This window comes from Eretmochelys imbricata, chromosome 3 (genome assembly GCF_965152235.1).
Source record: "Eretmochelys imbricata isolate rEreImb1 chromosome 3, rEreImb1.hap1, whole genome shotgun sequence".
Taxonomy (NCBI): domain Eukaryota; kingdom Metazoa; phylum Chordata; order Testudines; family Cheloniidae; genus Eretmochelys; species Eretmochelys imbricata.
Window position 1 is genome coordinate 3,600,227 of NC_135574.1, and position 18,049 is coordinate 3,618,275.

General features: G+C 47.1%; 1 protein-coding gene across 1 annotated transcript in view; it reads right to left on the reverse strand.

Moving 5' to 3' along the window:
- Positions 1 to 244: 244 nt before the first annotated feature.
- The window catches only part of LOC144262483 (interferon-induced very large GTPase 1-like), a 33,032-nt gene continuing 15,227 nt past the window's right edge, over positions 245 to 18,049 (reverse strand). The window contains exon 3 of the mRNA XM_077812299.1: positions 245 to 5,784. Coding sequence (XP_077668425.1) covers positions 374 to 5,782 — 5,409 coding nt within the window. The 5' untranslated portion in view covers positions 5,783 to 5,784 and the 3' untranslated portion in view covers positions 245 to 373. The remainder of the gene's footprint in view (positions 5,785 to 18,049) is intronic.

Consider the following 18,049-nt stretch of genomic DNA (forward strand, 5'->3'; position numbering starts at 1 on the left):
GAAAATCTCCATATCAGCATTAAAATTGGGCTCCTCAACACAAGGGGCAGCAGGGGACACCTCAGTAACCCATTCATTCCACATCCTGATAAAGCTATCTCTAAGTTCCCTTTCACTCAATTCCTTATCTCTGAAATGTCGGGCCAACTCCTTGCTTTTTCTAAGCAAGTCTTCTTTATAAGTTGATTTCCTTTGGTCAAAACTACTTTGACAATTCTTTAGATTGATAAGTTCTTGACCCTTTTGACACAGTTTGTCAATCAGTTCTTGTCTGAAAAAGTTCATTTTTGTTTTAATATTTTTTTCCCATTGAATCAGTATGTTACAGTCCTTGTCTTCCCTAAAATACCTTTCAAGGTCCTTTTCAGTGGCATCATATTTTTCTTGAACTTTTTTTTCCAAGATCTACTTTATCTATTTTGGAGATTCTCCCATTCTGAATTTGGATGTTCAGCTTGTTCTGCAGATTAAGCACGAAACTTCTCAGTTCCCAGGTCCATTTGTTATAGTTGTTTTCCAGTCTGCTGTATACAACAATCTCCTGTGTATTTTTAAAGCTGAATACAAAATTCTCATTTAACAAAGCCTCCCACAGGTCCTGAGTGCGTGTTTTTAATTCTGACAGTTTTAGAAACCTATGTTCAGATTTTTCTTTGGCAGCCATGAGAATTTCCCTCTTTAGTTCCTGCACTCTTTGGCTGTAACTGGGGTTTGGAGCTGCCATCGGTGGGTCTCCTTCCCAGAGATGAGGAAAGTAATGAATGTGGGTGTTCACATCAAATTGGATAACGTCATTAAAGCAGGTAACATAATTGGACTCTTGCTGGGCTGCAGTAACTGCCATTTCATCTAATTTTTCCTGAAGGCGTCTTCGTCCTTCCATATTCTTTTCATTTGCAGTTATGTCTCCAACATTTTGATGCACAAACAAACAGCTTGGGGAGAGATTTACTTGTTTCATCCTCAGAAATGCCTGGACAGCGATCTGTAGGATATCTTGCATTTCAGAAGGGTTCTCTCCAAAAATATTGATCAAAGTTGTGTTGCCAAGACCAATGACAAAAGTGGCTAGCTCGTTATCATGGCTGAGTGCTGATCTGTTTTCTAGCTGTATTGCCCGCAGCCCTTCAGTGTCAATAACCACCATAAAGTCAAACTTCAGCTCTTTTCTGAGCTCATCATCCACCTTAACTAGTTGCATAAATGCTCCCCTCGTGCACCTCCCTGCACTGACATTAAACTGAAGTCCAAACATGGCATTTAGCAGTGTTGATTTTCCAGTGCTCTGGATGCCAAGTACAGAAAGAACAAACACCTTTTGGTCTCCTAATTTCTCAATTAACTTGTCAAAGATGGCTCCAACCCACTTCAATGGCACATAAGAAGTGTCACCATCCAGCAGCTCGATAGGATACCCTTCAACCATCAAATCAGCTACAATTTTTGGTAGTTCATGATAGCATTTATCCTGTTCAGGGTGTGCATCCAAAGCTTCATAAATCTGACCCACCTCTCTCAAAAGATGCTCGAGACCAAAAGTCGATTCATTTATTTTATGTGATAATTTTTCTAATTGTTTTTGCGAGTCATTATTTTTTCCCCTTTGGTTTTGTGACCATAAATCAGGGTATTTCTGGTGAAGCTCTGGAAGATGATCAGCAGGCAGATCAGCTATAAATACTTTCAGCCACTGTAAAAAGTACATTTTGGTTTTGTGGGAAGGTGAAGTCAGAGCTGAAAGCACAGACTTCATTAATTCATTCAGGGGGAATGCTCTCTGTAACTGATCCTGTCGCAGCACATGCTTTTCTGATTTTATTTGGCTTAGGCGTTGTTCAATGCCCATGTTCTGATTGTCCTGCAAACGGGTACGTTCTTTATCCTTTTTACACCACTTGTGCCACAACTCTCCTTGGAGAGGTAATAATTTGTCCTTAATATCTAAAATATTTGTCTGTTTCAGAACACCCATTACTTTTTGTGCCAGTTCTTTGCCTTCCATGCACTCTCTTTTGTCTTCGTCAACATGGAATCCATGCTTTTGAGCAATGTCTGCACATTTACCAAGACTACAAGGAATATTTGAAGTTTCTACAGCACATTTAATTGCAGTGGTCAGTTCCTCCATTAATTTTGCCTCATTCTGGTTCTTAACAGCTATTTTTACTCGCTTTTCATACTTATTAACTGTTATTCTCTCTTTGTCAATACAGAGAAAGATGATAGGTTTGGAGGATTTTAGAAGGTCTTGTAAAACCTTTGTGCCCGTTTCATTCCGATCAGTATCTGACAAGAGCACCACATTGACAGAAGCTATTTCCTGTAAAAATTTGATTTGTTGCTTATGTTCTCTTGCATCTCCGTGAAGATTAGTGAAGGCAATGCAATTGTCAAAACTATCATCATCTCTACCTGGACAATACCAGGCGATTTCTACAACACCTTCCATCAAGAGGCAGTTTTTACTACTGCTTTTACAGTGACGATGGAAAAAAATATTATGCCTTTGCTTACTCAACAGTGTATTTAAGAGCTGAGATTTAGAAAAAGAAGATGCACCAAATCTTATGAAGGACACCACTGGTAGATCTGCTTGATAAATCAATTTATCTGTACATTTCCTAATCCCAGTCCTGTTTTGAAGTTTCTTGTAACTCTGCCATTTCTTGTTAACTTGGGCAAAGGACCAAAGAGGGAATTCTATTTGTGAAGTGCAGGGATCTGGCACCAAAAGTGGAAGTGCAAATTGACATAAAGAAAGCTTTGTTGAAATATATTGCCTCATGAAATCATCTGCACAGTGAAAAATTGCCATCTGTATGTCCATGGGATGCACCTGATCCTCATTACTTTCAGCAGATTCATCAGATTCCTGCTCATCGTCATTAAAAATGTCATCTACATTATCTGTGGGTTCATTCACATCATCGCTGGTGGTCAGTGTATTGGCTATACCTTGTTTTGTTTTACAGTCATCGTTGCAAATCAAATATCTTACCCGATAGTCCATCATCAACAGCTTATCCAAAAAATAAAATGGCAGCTCACTTTCATTGCGGGGGTGCCTGGCATGTAAAGATGTTTCATGAATTTTCTGGATGTCTGCCATCCCCATTGTATTTGGATAGTAATTTTCAAGTTTAAGTCGCTGAATTAATTTTAGAAACCCTGAGTTTTGGGGAAATCCATATGTCTTAGTGTCTCTGGATTGCACTTCTTTGGATGTTGACATTGGTGAATTTACCTGCTTGATTTCTTGAAAAACATTTCCTAGATCTTTCTTTATATACTCCTTCAGCTGATCATCATTTGTGGCTTCAAAATTTCCATTTACAAGGGAATTCAAGTCTCTTTCCAGTGCCTTCCAGTCAGTGAGTGCCCTGTGCTTTGTAAGGACAAAAGTAACTTTCTGTGACAGCGAGTTGCCCATGTGATCTTTAATAAAAGTCAAACATTTCTTCTTCTCTTCAGGGGCTATAACTTTATATTTAGCTGCTACTGTCAGACATGTCAACAACAGGAAAGCCTGAGCTCTGGAAACATCCTGACCCCTAAGAGTCCAATATCTCTCATGTACCCTTTGCATTTCCTTTAACATGAAGTTAATTTCTGAGCACCCGAGGAGATTCTGAAAAGTGTGACTGTCCACATGATATCCTGCGCTGGCTGCGACTGAGAGTAATAACAGCTCAGGCTCTGTCTCAGCTCCCTGTCTCAGAGCCTGAAGTAATGAATGGAAGGATAAACTGAGAATCAGAGTAGCTTTTCTTTGTGCTTCATGCTCTGCTGCTGGAGAATTCATCGAGGCAGCGGTAGCTTCCCTGATGTCACTTTCCATTTGTTGTAAAACTTTAATGAAATCTGTAAGATCTAAGCTGCAGATCTGTCCTGCTTGTTCTTCTGCTGACTGGAAAATCCATTGCATAATGAAAGAAGATTTGGGGAAGTTCTTAACTGAATAGATATAAGGACCCAGAAGGCAGTGCAGCAAAGATTTGATGTACTTCTCATTTGGGGCAGATAAATCTTTGCACAGAGAAACTGTTTTTTCCAGGAAATCTTGAAGCACCTTATCTGATAGGCAAATGTTGATCCATACATTAGGGCTTCTTGTTTTTTCATTCAGCTTCTGTTTGAAGTTCATCAGTGTCACCAGCTGTTCTTCATCCCCAGTGACTTCCCAGGACTTCATGTCCTCTAAGAATGATCTGGCCTCATCCATTGCACTGGCTAACTCCTCCCCAACCAATGTACTTGCACTTAGCTTTGTTAGGGCTTCATAGGCCCTTGTGAGGCTGCTCCTCATTTGATAAACATCTTTAAAATCTTGTCTGTGATTGGACAGGATTATGTCCCACACTGGAATCAGCTGAGAGCCTCTGTCAATAACAGACCAGGTTTTGTTACTGGCCAGTAGCCCAGATTTCCATGCTGTGAATGAATCCACTCCAGGTGGGCCGCCTGTCTGGGTCACAAACAGCTGAATCTCTGTTTGCATTTGTTTTCTATCTGTGCCCTGAAATGAGGCTTCAGAACCTGATTTTGATGCAGTAACACCAGGTGCAACGCCCCAACTGAAGCCTCTACAGCTGCCCCCAACATAATTGCTGAGTTCATCAGATGTTCGTTTCTTCATCTCGTCCAGCTGCTCTGCCCGGAATCCCTCAGAAGACACTTTCCACCAGAATATCCCACCCAAGTGAAGGGGGCCCTGGTTTACATGAGACCCGAATCGGTTGAAGAATCTCCCGCCCCTGCTCTTCAGCATGTTGAGCTTTTCCGGCTCTGGGGTGTGACTCAAAAGCTGCTCGATCTCTTTTAACTCTTGCAGCGCTGCACTGGAAAGTCGAAGCTGATCCTTTGGGAAGTGGCATGAGGCCAGTGGGATGTAGCGGTACTTGGTGGTACAAATGTAGGTGTGTTCAGAGCGGGACCTGTGGTTTTTTTTGGATTCTTCAGATTTGCCATAATCAGAGCTGGTTTCAGCACTAAACCCCCAAAATCCACCTTTGGCTGCGGTGCTAATGTTGAAGCCTAGCTTCTCCATGGCCTTTGTGAATGTGGATTCTGCTTCAGCAGATGAAAACTCCTTCTTCTCAGACAATGGCCCTTGCTCTGGACCAAGGAGCTCAAACCCTTCTGGGATGTCTATGAGCTGCTCTCGCTTCTCCACCATCTCTACAAGCTTGTTGGTTTTGTAAATGCCCTGCAGGGCCAGCCCTCCTGATGCCCGTCTCAAAACTTTCTTGTCAGGGAGATTCTCACTCTGGGACACCGTCTCCTCTGGGAGGTCTAACTGTTTGTGCACATTCTCTATCACTTCCTTCAAAGGCTTCTCAGATGGTGCCCAATACTCTGGGGCTATGTCCATAACTCCCTGCAGCTCCTCCTCTTTCTTTCTTACAGCTTCCTCAGGGCGGCTCCTGCCTTTCTCCTGCATTTCTATTAGCTCCTTCCGCGCCGACTTAGCCCGCTCCTGCCTCTTCTTTAGCATCTCCAAGCGCTGCTCCTGCAGCTGTGTCATTGTTGCCTTGCTGTCTGTCTTAAGTAGTTCTTGGAGGGCCTGCTTTTCCCATGTGTGCTGTACGTCGCATTCTAACTTTCGGAAATCTTCATATCGCAGGTGTTTCAAGGCTTGGATAGAGGTAACTCCAAGTTTTTTGTGCAGTTTAGGCAGCCAGTACTCTGCACTCAGACCCGCTGCTTCCAGTCTCTTGGCTAGTTCATCCTTGGCAGCATCTCCCTGCCCTGAATTCTTGGGTTTTTCCTTTCCCGTAGACATGGCTGTGAAATGGAGTAGAAAAATAATATCACACTCCAATGAAGATGGCCCTCCCTTCCTCCCTCCGCCAGCTTCACTCCCGGCCTTATATAATATACAATGGGCTACACCAGTGGTATTCACAGTTATGTGATTCGGGAGCCACATTTGCAACCACCATTAACCAAAAGAGCCACATGACTTCTGTATGCCCTGCGCACCACCCCACCAAACACACGCATACAATAATATTAAATATATAACTATAAATATAACCAAATTTTCAAATACATTTTCAATAAAATGAAAACTAAGTTCAGCTAACTTATTTATTGCATGAGGGGTTCAGAATGCAGGAAGGGGCTCTAGGCTGGGGCAGAGGGTTGTGGTGTGGGAGGAGTGAGGGCTCCAACTGGGAGGGCTCTTGGGGATGAGGGTTTTGGGGTGCAGAAGGGGGCTCCAGGCTGAGGCCAAGGGGTTTGGAGTGCGGGAGGGGGCTCAGGGCTGGGGCAGGAGGTTGGGGTGCAGGGTCTGGGCAGGAGTTAGGGTGCAGGATGGGGCTCAGGGCTGGGGCAGGGGCTTGGGATGCAGCATGCTTACCTTGGGCAGCTCTCGTTTGGTGACGCAGCAGGGCTGAGACAGGCTCCCTGCCTGCTCTGGCCCCCCGCCATTCCTGGAAGCAGTCGGCGCATGGGGGGGGGGGCAGGTGGCTCCACGCACTGCCCTTGCCTTCAAGCACCACCCCCGCAGTTCCCATTGGCCGCAATTCCCAGCCGATGGGCTCTGCGGGGGCAGTGCCAACAAGCGAGGACAGTGCGCAGATGGAGCATCGGAGCTTCCCCTGATTGCCGTGCAGCTCCAGGCCAGCGGGAGGGTCGGCGGGGAACTAGGGTGACCAGATGTCCCAATTTTATAGGGACAGTCCCAATTCTTGGGTCTTTTTCTAATATAGGCTCCTATTACCCCCCACCCCATCCCAATTTTTCACACTTGCTATCTAGTCACCCTAGGAGAAACAGCAGCACGCGGATCCACCTCCCACGCCCTGCCAGCTGGATTAATGCAGGGACTTTAGTGGCTGTAGTCCTGGGTTAAGGGGGCCCCTGCAAAAAGATCTAGACTTTTGGCAGCCCGGAGAGCTTTTTGCTGGTCCCCCTTAGCCCAGGGCCCTGGCCTGCAGCCCCTAAAGCCCCTGCATTAATCCGGCCCTGCTCCCTCCAGGAGTGCCACGAACCAGCTGTTCGCAGTGCTCTCAGAGGGAGCCTTGAAGAGCCGCAGGCTATGCTTCAAATAGCCACATGTGGCTCGCAAGCCGCGGACTGAGTATCACTGAGCTACTCTGTGACACTTTGCCACAGCCAGGGTGGATAAAAAATTATGACTTAAAAATAAAATAAAAATAAGGATTTTTTTGTGTTTAATTTAAATATATTTTTCTTTTTAAAAATAAACCTACTTGAAACTATATTTGAAAGTATTACAATATATGTTAAGGCCTAAACTTACTGCAATATATTAAACAGAGTTTTAAATTAAATTATGTTAAACAGTACATTCGCTGCCTACAATGGCTGCAAATCATTATCTAAGCACCTGGAACCAGAGTTTGTTGAAGGGCTAAAGCAGCTTTTGACAGCGGTAGCTTCTTCTGCAGGTGCAGAAAATCATAGAATCAAGTTCTGTTTCTATCAAGGCTCAAAAGCAGGACCAAATCCTGCCTCTCTCCTCCTTGTCTCCTACCCCACTGCTGCCTTACTTCAGCAGGACACAGCCCTCAGGACCTCTCAGCAGGCACTGAATATCTTATAGGGTTGGGTCCACAATTGTTAAGGATTACATAAATTAGACTAGCACAAGCAAGCTCACCAGGTACACAAGTACAAACTGCTCCTAGGAGAAAATGGCTGCTTTAAAATGACATGGGTACCTAGCTGCCCCAAGCATGGATGGTGCGAGGAGCCTTCCCTCCCCGCTGGCTCCTGCAGGAAGGAGCCAGTCACAACTGCAGTCCTTGCACTCACTTGAAAATAATGACTGCACATGGAGCTAGCAATGCTCACAGCAGTAGGGGGTGGGGAGGGTAAGGGCCGTGGGCCCACACCTGCCAGCAAGACTCCTCAGCCATGAAGGAGAGCCCACACTGAACTCTCTAACAGAGCAGAGGAGCTGGGTTCCCACTGCCCAAGGAGGCGCTCTGGGAGGTGTTTCACAATGCCTCCCAGGGTTCCTACCGAGGTGACTTTGCTGTGCTTCACCCTCCAGCTCAGGCCAGTGCAATCACCAGACACTCCTTGGAAGCTTGAAATCTGCTTTGTTAACAAGATTTTATTTCCAGTGCACAGGCATTGTTCTGTTATAGAGCTGCTCATCAGCGCTGATCTACTGCCATCCAGGGCCAGATTTCCTAAATTTTTTAAAAAGGAAACTGAAAAACCAGAAGTTTCATCATGTGGCATCATACTGACAACCACAACATGATCAGCAGGGTTGAAACTTTAGATCCACCACACAGAATTCTGCCACTTGAGGTAAGTCTAAGCGAACCGGGTCAAACCTGGAGTTGCAGCTAGCAAGAGATGTTAAGAGTAACAAGAAGGGTTTCTTCAGGTATGATAGCAACAAGATGAAAGTCAAAGAAAGTGTGGTCCCCTTACTGAAAGAGGGAGGAACCTAGTGACAGAGGATGTGGAAAAAGCTAATGTACTCAATGCTTTTTTTGCCTCTGTCTTCACGAACAAGGTCAGCTTCCAAACTACTGCACTGGGCAGCACAGCATGGGGAGGAGGTGACCAGCCCTCTGTGGAGAAAGAAGTGGTTCGGGACTATTTAGAAAAGCTGGATGAGCACAAGTCCATGGGGCCGATGTGCTGCTTCCGAGAGCGCTAAAGGAGTTGGCAGATGTGATTGCAGAGCCATTGGCCATTATCTTTGAAAACTCATGGTGAATGGGAGAGGTCCTGGATGATTGGGAAAAGGCAAATATAGTGCCCATGTTTAAAAAAGGGAAGAAGGAGAATCCGGGGAACTACAGACCGGTCAACCTCACCTCAGTTCCTGGAAAAATCATGGAGCAGGTCCTCAAGGAATCAATTCTGAACCTCTTAGAGGAGAGGAAAGTGATCAGGAACAGTCAGCATGGATTCACCAAGGGCAAGTCATGCCTGACTAATCTAATTACCTTCTATGACGAGATAACTGGCTCTGTAGATGAGGGGAAAGCAGTGGACGTGTTGTTCCTTAACTTTAGCAAAGCTTTTGACACGGTCTCCCACAGTATTCTTGCCAGCAAGTTAAAGAAGTATGGGCAGGATGAATGGACTATAAGGTGGATAGAAAGTTGGCTAGATTGTCAGGTTCAATGGGTAGTGATCAATGGCTCCATGACTAGTTGGCAGCCGGTATCAAGTGGAGTGCCCCAAGGGTTGGTCCTGGGGCCAGTTTTGTTCAATATCTTCATTAATGATCTGGAGGAGGGTGTGGATTGCACCCTTCGCAAGTTTGCAGATGACACTAAATTGGGAGGAGAGGTAGATATGTTGGAGGGTAGGGGTAGGATACAGAGGGCCCTAGACAAATTAGAGGATTGGGCCAAAAGAAATCTGATGAGGTTCAACAAGGACAAGTGCAGAGTCCTGCACTTAGGACTGAAGAATCCCATGCACCGCTACAGACTAGGGACCAAATGGCTCGGCAGCAGTTCTGCAGAAAAGGACCTAGGGGTGACAGTGGACGAGAAGCTGGATATGAGTCAACAGTGTGCCGTTGTTGCCAAGAAGGCCAATGGCATTTGGGGCTGTATAAGTAGGGGCATTGCCAGCAGATCGAGGGACGTGATCGTTCCCCTCTATTCGACATTGGTGAGGCTGCATCTGGAGTACTGTGTCCAGTTTTGGGTCCCACACTACAAGAAGGACGTGGAAAAATTGGAAAGAGTCCATCGGAGGGCAACAAAAAGGATTAGAGGACTGGAACACATGACTTCTGAGGAGAGGCTGAGGGATCTGGGATTGTTTAGTCTGCGGAAGAGAAGAATGAGGGGGGATTTGATAGCTGCTTTCAACTACCTGAAAGGGGGTTCCAAAGAGGATGGATCTAGACTGTTCTCAGTGGTAGCAGATGACAGAACAAGGAGTAATGGTCTCAAGTTGCAGTGGGGGCGGTTTAGGTTGGATATTAGGAAAAACTTTTTCACTAGGAGGGTGGTGAAACACTGGAATGGGTTACCTAGGCAGGTGGTGGAATCTCCTTCCTTAGATATTTTTAAGCTCAGGTTTGACAAAGCCCTGGCTGGGATGATTGAGTTGGGGATTGGTCCTACTTTGAGCAGGGGGTGGGACTAGATGACCTCCTGAGGTCCCTTCCAACCCTGATATTCTATGATTCTAATCAACACTCTCAACTGATCCCCTTATATGTCCCTGTACTCACCGGGATGGGTTAAGCAGCACTTTCAAGCTCTCACCCTTATGTGCCCCTGGTCTCAATAGACTGGGCTGAGCAGCACTTTCAGCTGCCGTCCCCTTATCATAGAATCATATTTGGGGTCGGGAAGGAATTTTCCTCCAGGGCAGATTGGAAGAGGCCGTGGAGGTTTTTTGCCTTCCTCTGTAGCATGGGTCACTTGCTGTAGGGTTCTCTGCTCCTTGAAGTCTTTAAACCACAATTTGAGGACTTCAATAGCTCAGACATAGGTGAGAGGATTTTTGCAGGAGTGGTTGGGTGAGATTCTGTGGCCTGCATTGTGCAGGAGGTCAGACTAGATGATCATAATGGTCCCTTCTGACCTTAGTATCTATGAATCTATGAACTGAGTAACTGATAGCAGTAGCAGGTTGTTACCCAGTCTCATTGCCCACCAAGTCCTAGTCTCACCCCTCCAGATTCCTGAACTTGGGCCTGTCACCAACATCGCCCCCTTACATTGATCCGTCCCACTCTGGTCCTGCAGCTCCCACCCCCCTTTCCCTCCTGATCTGATCTTAAACCCAGCCCCCACCCAACATTTATCCCCCAACCTGCTTCTGAACCCAGCTCTCCCCATATGCCCCCCCCTCAACATCCTCTTGAACCTGGAGCCTCCCCCTATTTATCCCCTGACCTGATCATAAACCCAGCCCCACCCCAAAAACATTTCATTCCCCAACCTGCTCCTGAACTTAGGGTCCCCACAGCTCTGCCAACCTTCCTCTGTACCTGCCCCCTCAATTTATCCCCCAGTCTGCTCCTGACGTAGATGCCCCCCCCCCATATTTGTCTCCCCTGAGCTGCTCCTTAACCTGGACTCCCCCTCAGCCCTGCTGACCCACCCCGACCCCAGGCCTCCATCCTCAGCCTTGACAGCTGGCTTGTGGACACAAGACACTCCCCACCCCACCCCAAACCGTAGCTCTTTCAGCTACTGCTTGTTCTCCGCATTTAGCCCTGCCAGTCCCGCACCAAGATCTCCGGCACCTCACCCTTAGCCCTTGCAACCTGTCCCTGGTACCCCTTCCTGACATTTTAATCTCCCCAGACTGCTCCTGAACCCACCCCCCATCTGTTCCTGAACACTGCCTACCCCACACCCTACCCGCCTGCCAAGCATCTGCCTCCTTAACACCACCACTCCTGCTCCTGGGCCCAGGCCTGGCTTTGCTCCACTGAGCTCATGTGAGCACTGATTTCTACACTGAATTTGAACAGCTATTTTCTCACACCTGAACTGCAGAGGAAAGGCCCCGGGCTCCCTGCTTCGCCTCCCTGAACCCAGCAGAGAGCTCTGTAATGGATCAGCAAAGCAGAGGACAACAGCTCCCATCAGTGCCCTCCCCACGGCACATCCCCTTATTCCTGGCCAGGGAGGGGAAAGGTCCTAGCCTGGGAATTGTCCAGGCTCTCTTTGGAAGTGGCGGCTGCATGGTGAGCCAGAGACTGCAGAGAAACCAAAGCAGCAGCCACATGGCAAGCAGGGAGCTGGAGAGAAGCTGAATTCAGAGTGGAAGCCCAAGGACTCATATACCGAGCCACGTGTGGGATGGGCTGTGTGTGCTGGACATCACAGCTGGGTGCAGGGCTCTGTGGGACTTATGGGACAACAGTAAAGTTGCCAATTTTCTAATTCCAGAAAACTGAACACCCTTGACCCACCCTCTCCCCGGCCCCTTCCCAGAGGCCCTGCCCCCTGTCCCGTCCCTTCCGGAGGCCCTGACCTTGTTCACTCCATCCCTTCTCCCTCCTTCGCTCACCCTCGCTCATTTTCACTGCAAGGCCCAAACAGGCAACAGGAGAAGGCCAGGAGCTGCAACAGTCTGACTGTGGGAGATGCACACACCTGCCTACACACAGACTCTTTTTCCATGTGTAACCCACACACCTCCTGGCTGTGGGGTTCTGTCCCATCTAGTGGCACTGAGACCACTTAGAGAGAGAGAGAAAGAGAGCAAAGGAGTCTGCTCTACAGCCTCAGATAACAGCCTTTTAACTCGTGCAGTAGAGGCTCCGTGCGCTAGGCTCCAGAGGTCCCAGGTTTGATGCCACCCCCCGCCGTCTGTTGGTGTTACACATACACTTTGTCGGGGCCCTAGGAGGCAGGTGGTGCAGAAGTCACACAGGGCCCTGAGATGGGCAGTCTTGTGTCAGGGCTGGCCTTAGGGAAAATGGCACCCTGGGCGAACTTGCATTTTGGTGCCCCTGGCCCCCATGGGCGTGGCATGCCCTCACCCCAAGTGCCTCCCCACCCTCCCTTCACCCCTAACCCCTGCACTGTGCCCCCTTTGTCCCTAACCCCTGGCCCCTCCTGCACGCTAACTCCTACATTGTTCCCCCTTCACCCCAAATCCCTACACTCCCCTCCTGTGCCCCTAATCCCTGCACCCCCTTCACTCCCACCCCTGCACCTCCCTCGTGCGCCCTTAATCCCTGCGCTGTGCCCTCTTCACCCCAACCCCTACCCCCCTTCTGTGCCCCTAACCTCGGCATCCCCTTCCTGAACCCATATGGGGAAACTGACCTGCGTGCAGTGATGGAGCAGTTGGCATGGCTGCTCCCCTGACCCATCCCCGCGCACCCCTAAGGGGCTGTGAGGCGGGGGGAGGGGGCAAGGAGTGAGGTCATGGCTCCCTACATCCAGGTCATTTTCCCTGCTTGGGCTGCGTCAGGAGAGGGCAGGAGAGCAGCAGCTCCGGACACTGACCTCGCAACTCTGTCTCTTTAAGGAAGCGCTCAGGGTCGGTCAGGGGCCTGAGGGCTCATTCAGACACAAGCAGCTGCAATGCCAGCAGCTCCTTGCCCAGCACAGATTCCTCCTGTCCTGTCACCCCAGCTCAGTGGAAATCAGGCACACGGGCAGGGGGAAGGGGACACCCTTGTTGCCAAGAAGGCCAACGGCATATTGGGCTGTATTAGTAGGAGCGTTGCCAGCAGATGGAGGGAAGTGATTATTCCCCTCTATTCAGCACTGATGAGGCCACACTTGGAGCATTGCGTCCAGTTTTGGTCCCCCCACCACAGAAGGAATGTGGACAAATTGGAGAGAGTCCAGGGGAGGGCAACAAAAATGGTTAGGGGTCTGGGGCACATGACTTTGAGGAGAGGCTGAGGGAGCCGGGGTTATTTAGTCTGCAGAAGAGAAGAGTGAGGTGGGATTTGATAGCAGCCTTCAACTATGCGAGGGGGGTTCCAAAGAGGATGGATCTAGACTGTTCTCAGTGGTGGCAGACGACAGAACAAGGAGCAATGGTCTCAAGTTGCAGTGGGGGAGGTCTAGGTTGGATATTGGGAAACACTATTTCACTAGGAGGGTGGTGAAGCACTGGAATGGGTTCCCTAGGGAGGTGGTGGAATCTCCATCCTTAGAGGTTTTTAAGGCCTGGCTTGACAAAGCCCTGGCTGGGATGATTTAGTTGGGGTTGGTCCTGCTTTGAGTAGGGGATTGGACGAGATGACCTCCTGAGGTCTCTTCCAACCCTGATATTCTATGATTCTAATTCTCACTAAAATGCTTAGGTAAGAGGAAGTGAATTGGCACCTGGGCAAAAGAGCCAAAGGGAAGACTAGAAACTTTCAAAATTGAGAAAAAATTTCTCTTCTTTGTGAGGGTTGTGGTTCTCTCTCAGCTGGAGAGACAGAGAGCAGCAGGCATGCTGTAAAGCTTTGGCCAAGTATGAAAAATCATCACCATTTATACCTAGAAATTACTTATTTGGAACTACAGATATGTAAGTAGAACAGGAAATGTTTAGTTAGACACGATCAGGTTTATCTCTTTATTCTGGGCTTGTGAATTCCTCTGTGCTAAACACAGGAGCTTTTGTTTTCTTTGTAACCTTTAAGCTGGACCCCAAGGGAGGGGTGGCAAAGCCGAGGGGCCTCAGGGGAACTTCCAAGTGAGTTTTCCTGATTCTCAAGAGGCATTTTTTTCACGTGGGTGGTGGCAGCACTACGACCAAGGCCAGGGGGATCTGTAACCTTGGGAATTTAATACAAGCCTGGAGTGGCAAGGTATTTTTAAAGTCTTTTGAGGGCCCCCACCTTCTGCACTCAAAGTGCCAGAGTGGGAAATCAGCCTTGAGAGATGGCTACTTTTAAATCTGTTAGTGAATGTCCAGGGGGATTGAAGTGTTCTCCTACTGGTTTTTGTATGTTACCATTCCTGATGTCTGATTTTTGTCCATTTATTCTTTTACGTAGAGACTGTCCGGTTTGGCCAAGGTACATGGCAGAGGGGCATTGCTGGCACATGATGGCGTAGATCACATTAGAAGATGTGCAGGTGAATGAGCCCCTGATGGTGTGGTTGGGTCCTCTGATGGTGTCACGAGAGTAGCTATAGGGACAGAGTTGGCAATGGGGTTTGTTCTAGGGATTGGTTCCTGGGTTAGTGTTTCTGTGGTGTGGCGTGTGGTTGCTGGTGAGTATTTGCTTCAGGTTGGGGGGCTGTCTGTAGGCAAGGACTGGCCTGTCTCCCAAGGCCTGTGAGAGTGAGGGATAGGTTGTAGATCATTGAGGATGCATTGGAGAGGTTTTAGTTGGGGGCTGAAGGTGACGGCCAGTGGCGTTCTGTTATTTTCCTTTTTGGGCCTGTCCTGTAGTAGGTGACTTCTGGGTACCCATCTCGCTCTGTCAGTCTGTTTCCTCACTTCCCTAGATGTGTATTATAGTTTTAAGAATGCTTGATAAAGATCTCATAGGTGTTTGTCTCTGACTGGAGCTGATTGGAGCAAATGCGGTTGTAGATACTCACCAGCGACTACACCCCACACGACAGAAACACTAACCCAGGAACCAATTCCTGCAACAAACCCCATTGCCAACTCTGTCCCTATATCTACTTTAGCGACATCACCGGACTCCTCATTGCTCTCAGTTTCAAATACGGTGTAAGCCTGCCACAGCCTATTCTTAAAGGGATAGCTCCCATTAACCAAATACACATTATAAAAAATTAACTGTGAAACAAATATTAACACAGCATCCACCTCACATCGAGATACGTTGTTTTGGAATGTATAGTCACTACTACATTTACTCCAGGATCCTTACGGTTCCATAGTTGGGGTGAGCTCAGATTTGCCCTTAAAGTAGGGGTTCACCCTCTTTGCTATGTATGAAACATACAGTGTATGCCCTCCAAAGATATGCTACTTTTTGAGTTCAGAATAAATTTCTCTGAACATTTACAGCTAAATCTATTAATGTGTTCATGAGTTAAAATTCATTTTAAAATGTTTTTAACAAATTTAGCACAACTGCCAGAACAGGTATTTTGTCCCAAATTATCTTAAAAACAGAATAGTGCAGATCTTTCAAATTGACCATCTAGTTAAAAATAATTTGTGCATTGGTTACATCTGAAGGTTTTTTTTAGGATTAATGGTCATTTATTGCCACCATTCTTCACAGCAAAATTTTTCCTTTCAGCCATGGTTGAAGAAAGGGGTAATTCATCATGGAACTTTCAAAATGGCTGCCATCTCTTGTTTGCAATGGGACTGAAGCACTCTTGTTTGCAATGGGACTGAAGCCAAAAAGTTCTCAATCGTTTCTTGTAGGTTATGTTTTCTAGACTCTTAATCATTTTTGTTGCTCTGCTCTGGACTTTCTCCAATTTGTCCACATCTTTCCTGATATGTGGTGCTCAGACCTGCCATGAATACTCCAGTTGAGGCCTTGTCAATGAACCCCATCTTTCAGGTGGAATCGACAGCAACAAGGTTTGATCTCTATAGGGGGAGTTAAGCTCTGGAATAGGCTTGCAAGGGAGGTTGTGGTGTCGCTATCATTGGAAGCTTTTAAAAACAAGTTGGACAAACACCTGTCAGGGATGGTCTAGATTTACTTGGTCCTGACACAGCGCGTGGGGCTGAACTTGAGGACGTTGAGGTCCCTTCCAGCCTGACATTTCTATGATTAGCAGGGTTTGAACTGACAGTCTTCAGATTCACATTAAAAACCACTTCTACTTCAGTGATAGTGGTAACCAGCAGGGGGGAAATATGCTGTCACAATGTGGTCCAGCCCACACAGGGAGATATACAGGGGTAACCAGAGAGTGGTTCAAGTAGTGGGGAGAGAGTAGTGGAATGCTGGGTATCAGGATTCTTGGTCTCCATTCCTGGCTCTGGGAGCAGATTGTGAGCTAGTGGTTACAGACAGCAAATCCAGCTGTAGCCAAGCCCCTGTTTGAATCGGCTGTGGGGACTGAAGACCCGAGTAGTAAAATCACGAGCCTCTGCTGCTTCCGCTAACGAACCAGACCTCCCAACCTGGAAGTAGTAGCAAAGTCATAAACTTCAGTATGTGGGCTAGCTGCTAGAATATGACACCGGGTCACACGCTGTTAGTGTCAGGCATCTAAGGGTTATTTAGTATTTCACGCTTTGGGTATCTGAATGTTTCTATAAATTTCAACATCTTTTTAAATAAGGACTAGAGAATGTGACGGTGGGCTGTGGTACTGGCGGCCAGAACCAAGATAGTCAGAAAAGACCCCGGGTCCTTTCTCAGTAATGAAGCAGCAGCTAACAGAGCTGCAGGGGAAGAATGCAAAATCAAAAAGACAATGCACCTCTGGAGCCATATAAGCCCCCTTAATAGGGGGTTTACAGAAACTCTGTCAGCACAAGCAAACAGTGCCGCTTCACGGGAAAACTGATCTGGCTAACACGATTGTACGGCAAAAAAGGGGCAAAGGCTGCAATATGGAAGAAATGTGTATTCCCACGGAACATGCAGTGTGTACCATTAAAAGAGGTAAAAGAAGTAAACAAGACATGCTATTTAATTATAATTCTACAGAGGCTCCAAAGAGGAGTCAGAGTGGATTTGTGTTTTCTTTTTCAGATGTCCGTATGCTTTGAAAGAAACCAGCTCAGAACCAAGGAAGATCAGTGAATATAAGAAATGGAGACTAACTATTGAAAATCCTATCCAAAAGTTCGGTGCAACTGGGATATAAAATCTATATGGTGGTGTTTTGTAAACGGGAATAGAATAATTGTATTAAAACTAAGCAATTGTATAAAAACCCTCTGAAATGCCCTAAACTGGAAACCAATTGAAATAATCCGTTCAATCTACACAAGCAAAGGGATCTCATCTTTGAATTTCACTCCTCACAGTACTGTAGTTCCTGTGAAACAGGGGTCTAAAGGAAATGTGAGACACTAGAAAAAAATGTAATCATGTGCCCCTTTTTAAAAAACTCAAAGCAAACCTCAAATGATATTTTCCTCAGCACCTGGTATAGAGAAATCAAGCAGTGCACAAATGACAACGAACATTTACAAGGTGATACTCTAAATCAAAAGACATAATGCCATAGACCTTGTTCACCCAAGTTAGAATTGCAGTCCTGACATCATCTTACCAATGGCAGGGCTCAGAAGTGCTGATGGAGACAGACTGTAACGGGGTGGTGAGGAAATGGGCACCTTTTTCTTGCAGTGAAATGCTTGTGGGGGAGGGGAAGTAGTTATCCGTGCCCTGCCTCTCCTACAAATACCGCCATCCCTCAACATTCCCCCCAGGGCCGCACCACCAAGCTAAGTGGGTGAGCTCCTGTTCCCTCCACTGCATGCCAACTGGGGAAGGAACCCAGCACTCCTCTTCTTCCCCATGCTTCTGGGTAGCTCCTCTGCCATGCCTGACCTAAACCTGTTTGGCTGTAGCAGGCACAAGGTGTTTTATCCTGTAGGACTCATGTGCTCTGGTCCCACAGTGTTCTGTAGCCTCTGTAAGGGCAGAGTGTTAATGTGTGTGTTACTGGCACATTAAGACACCTCTCAGGGTTAAGGTGACAGCATTACAGCG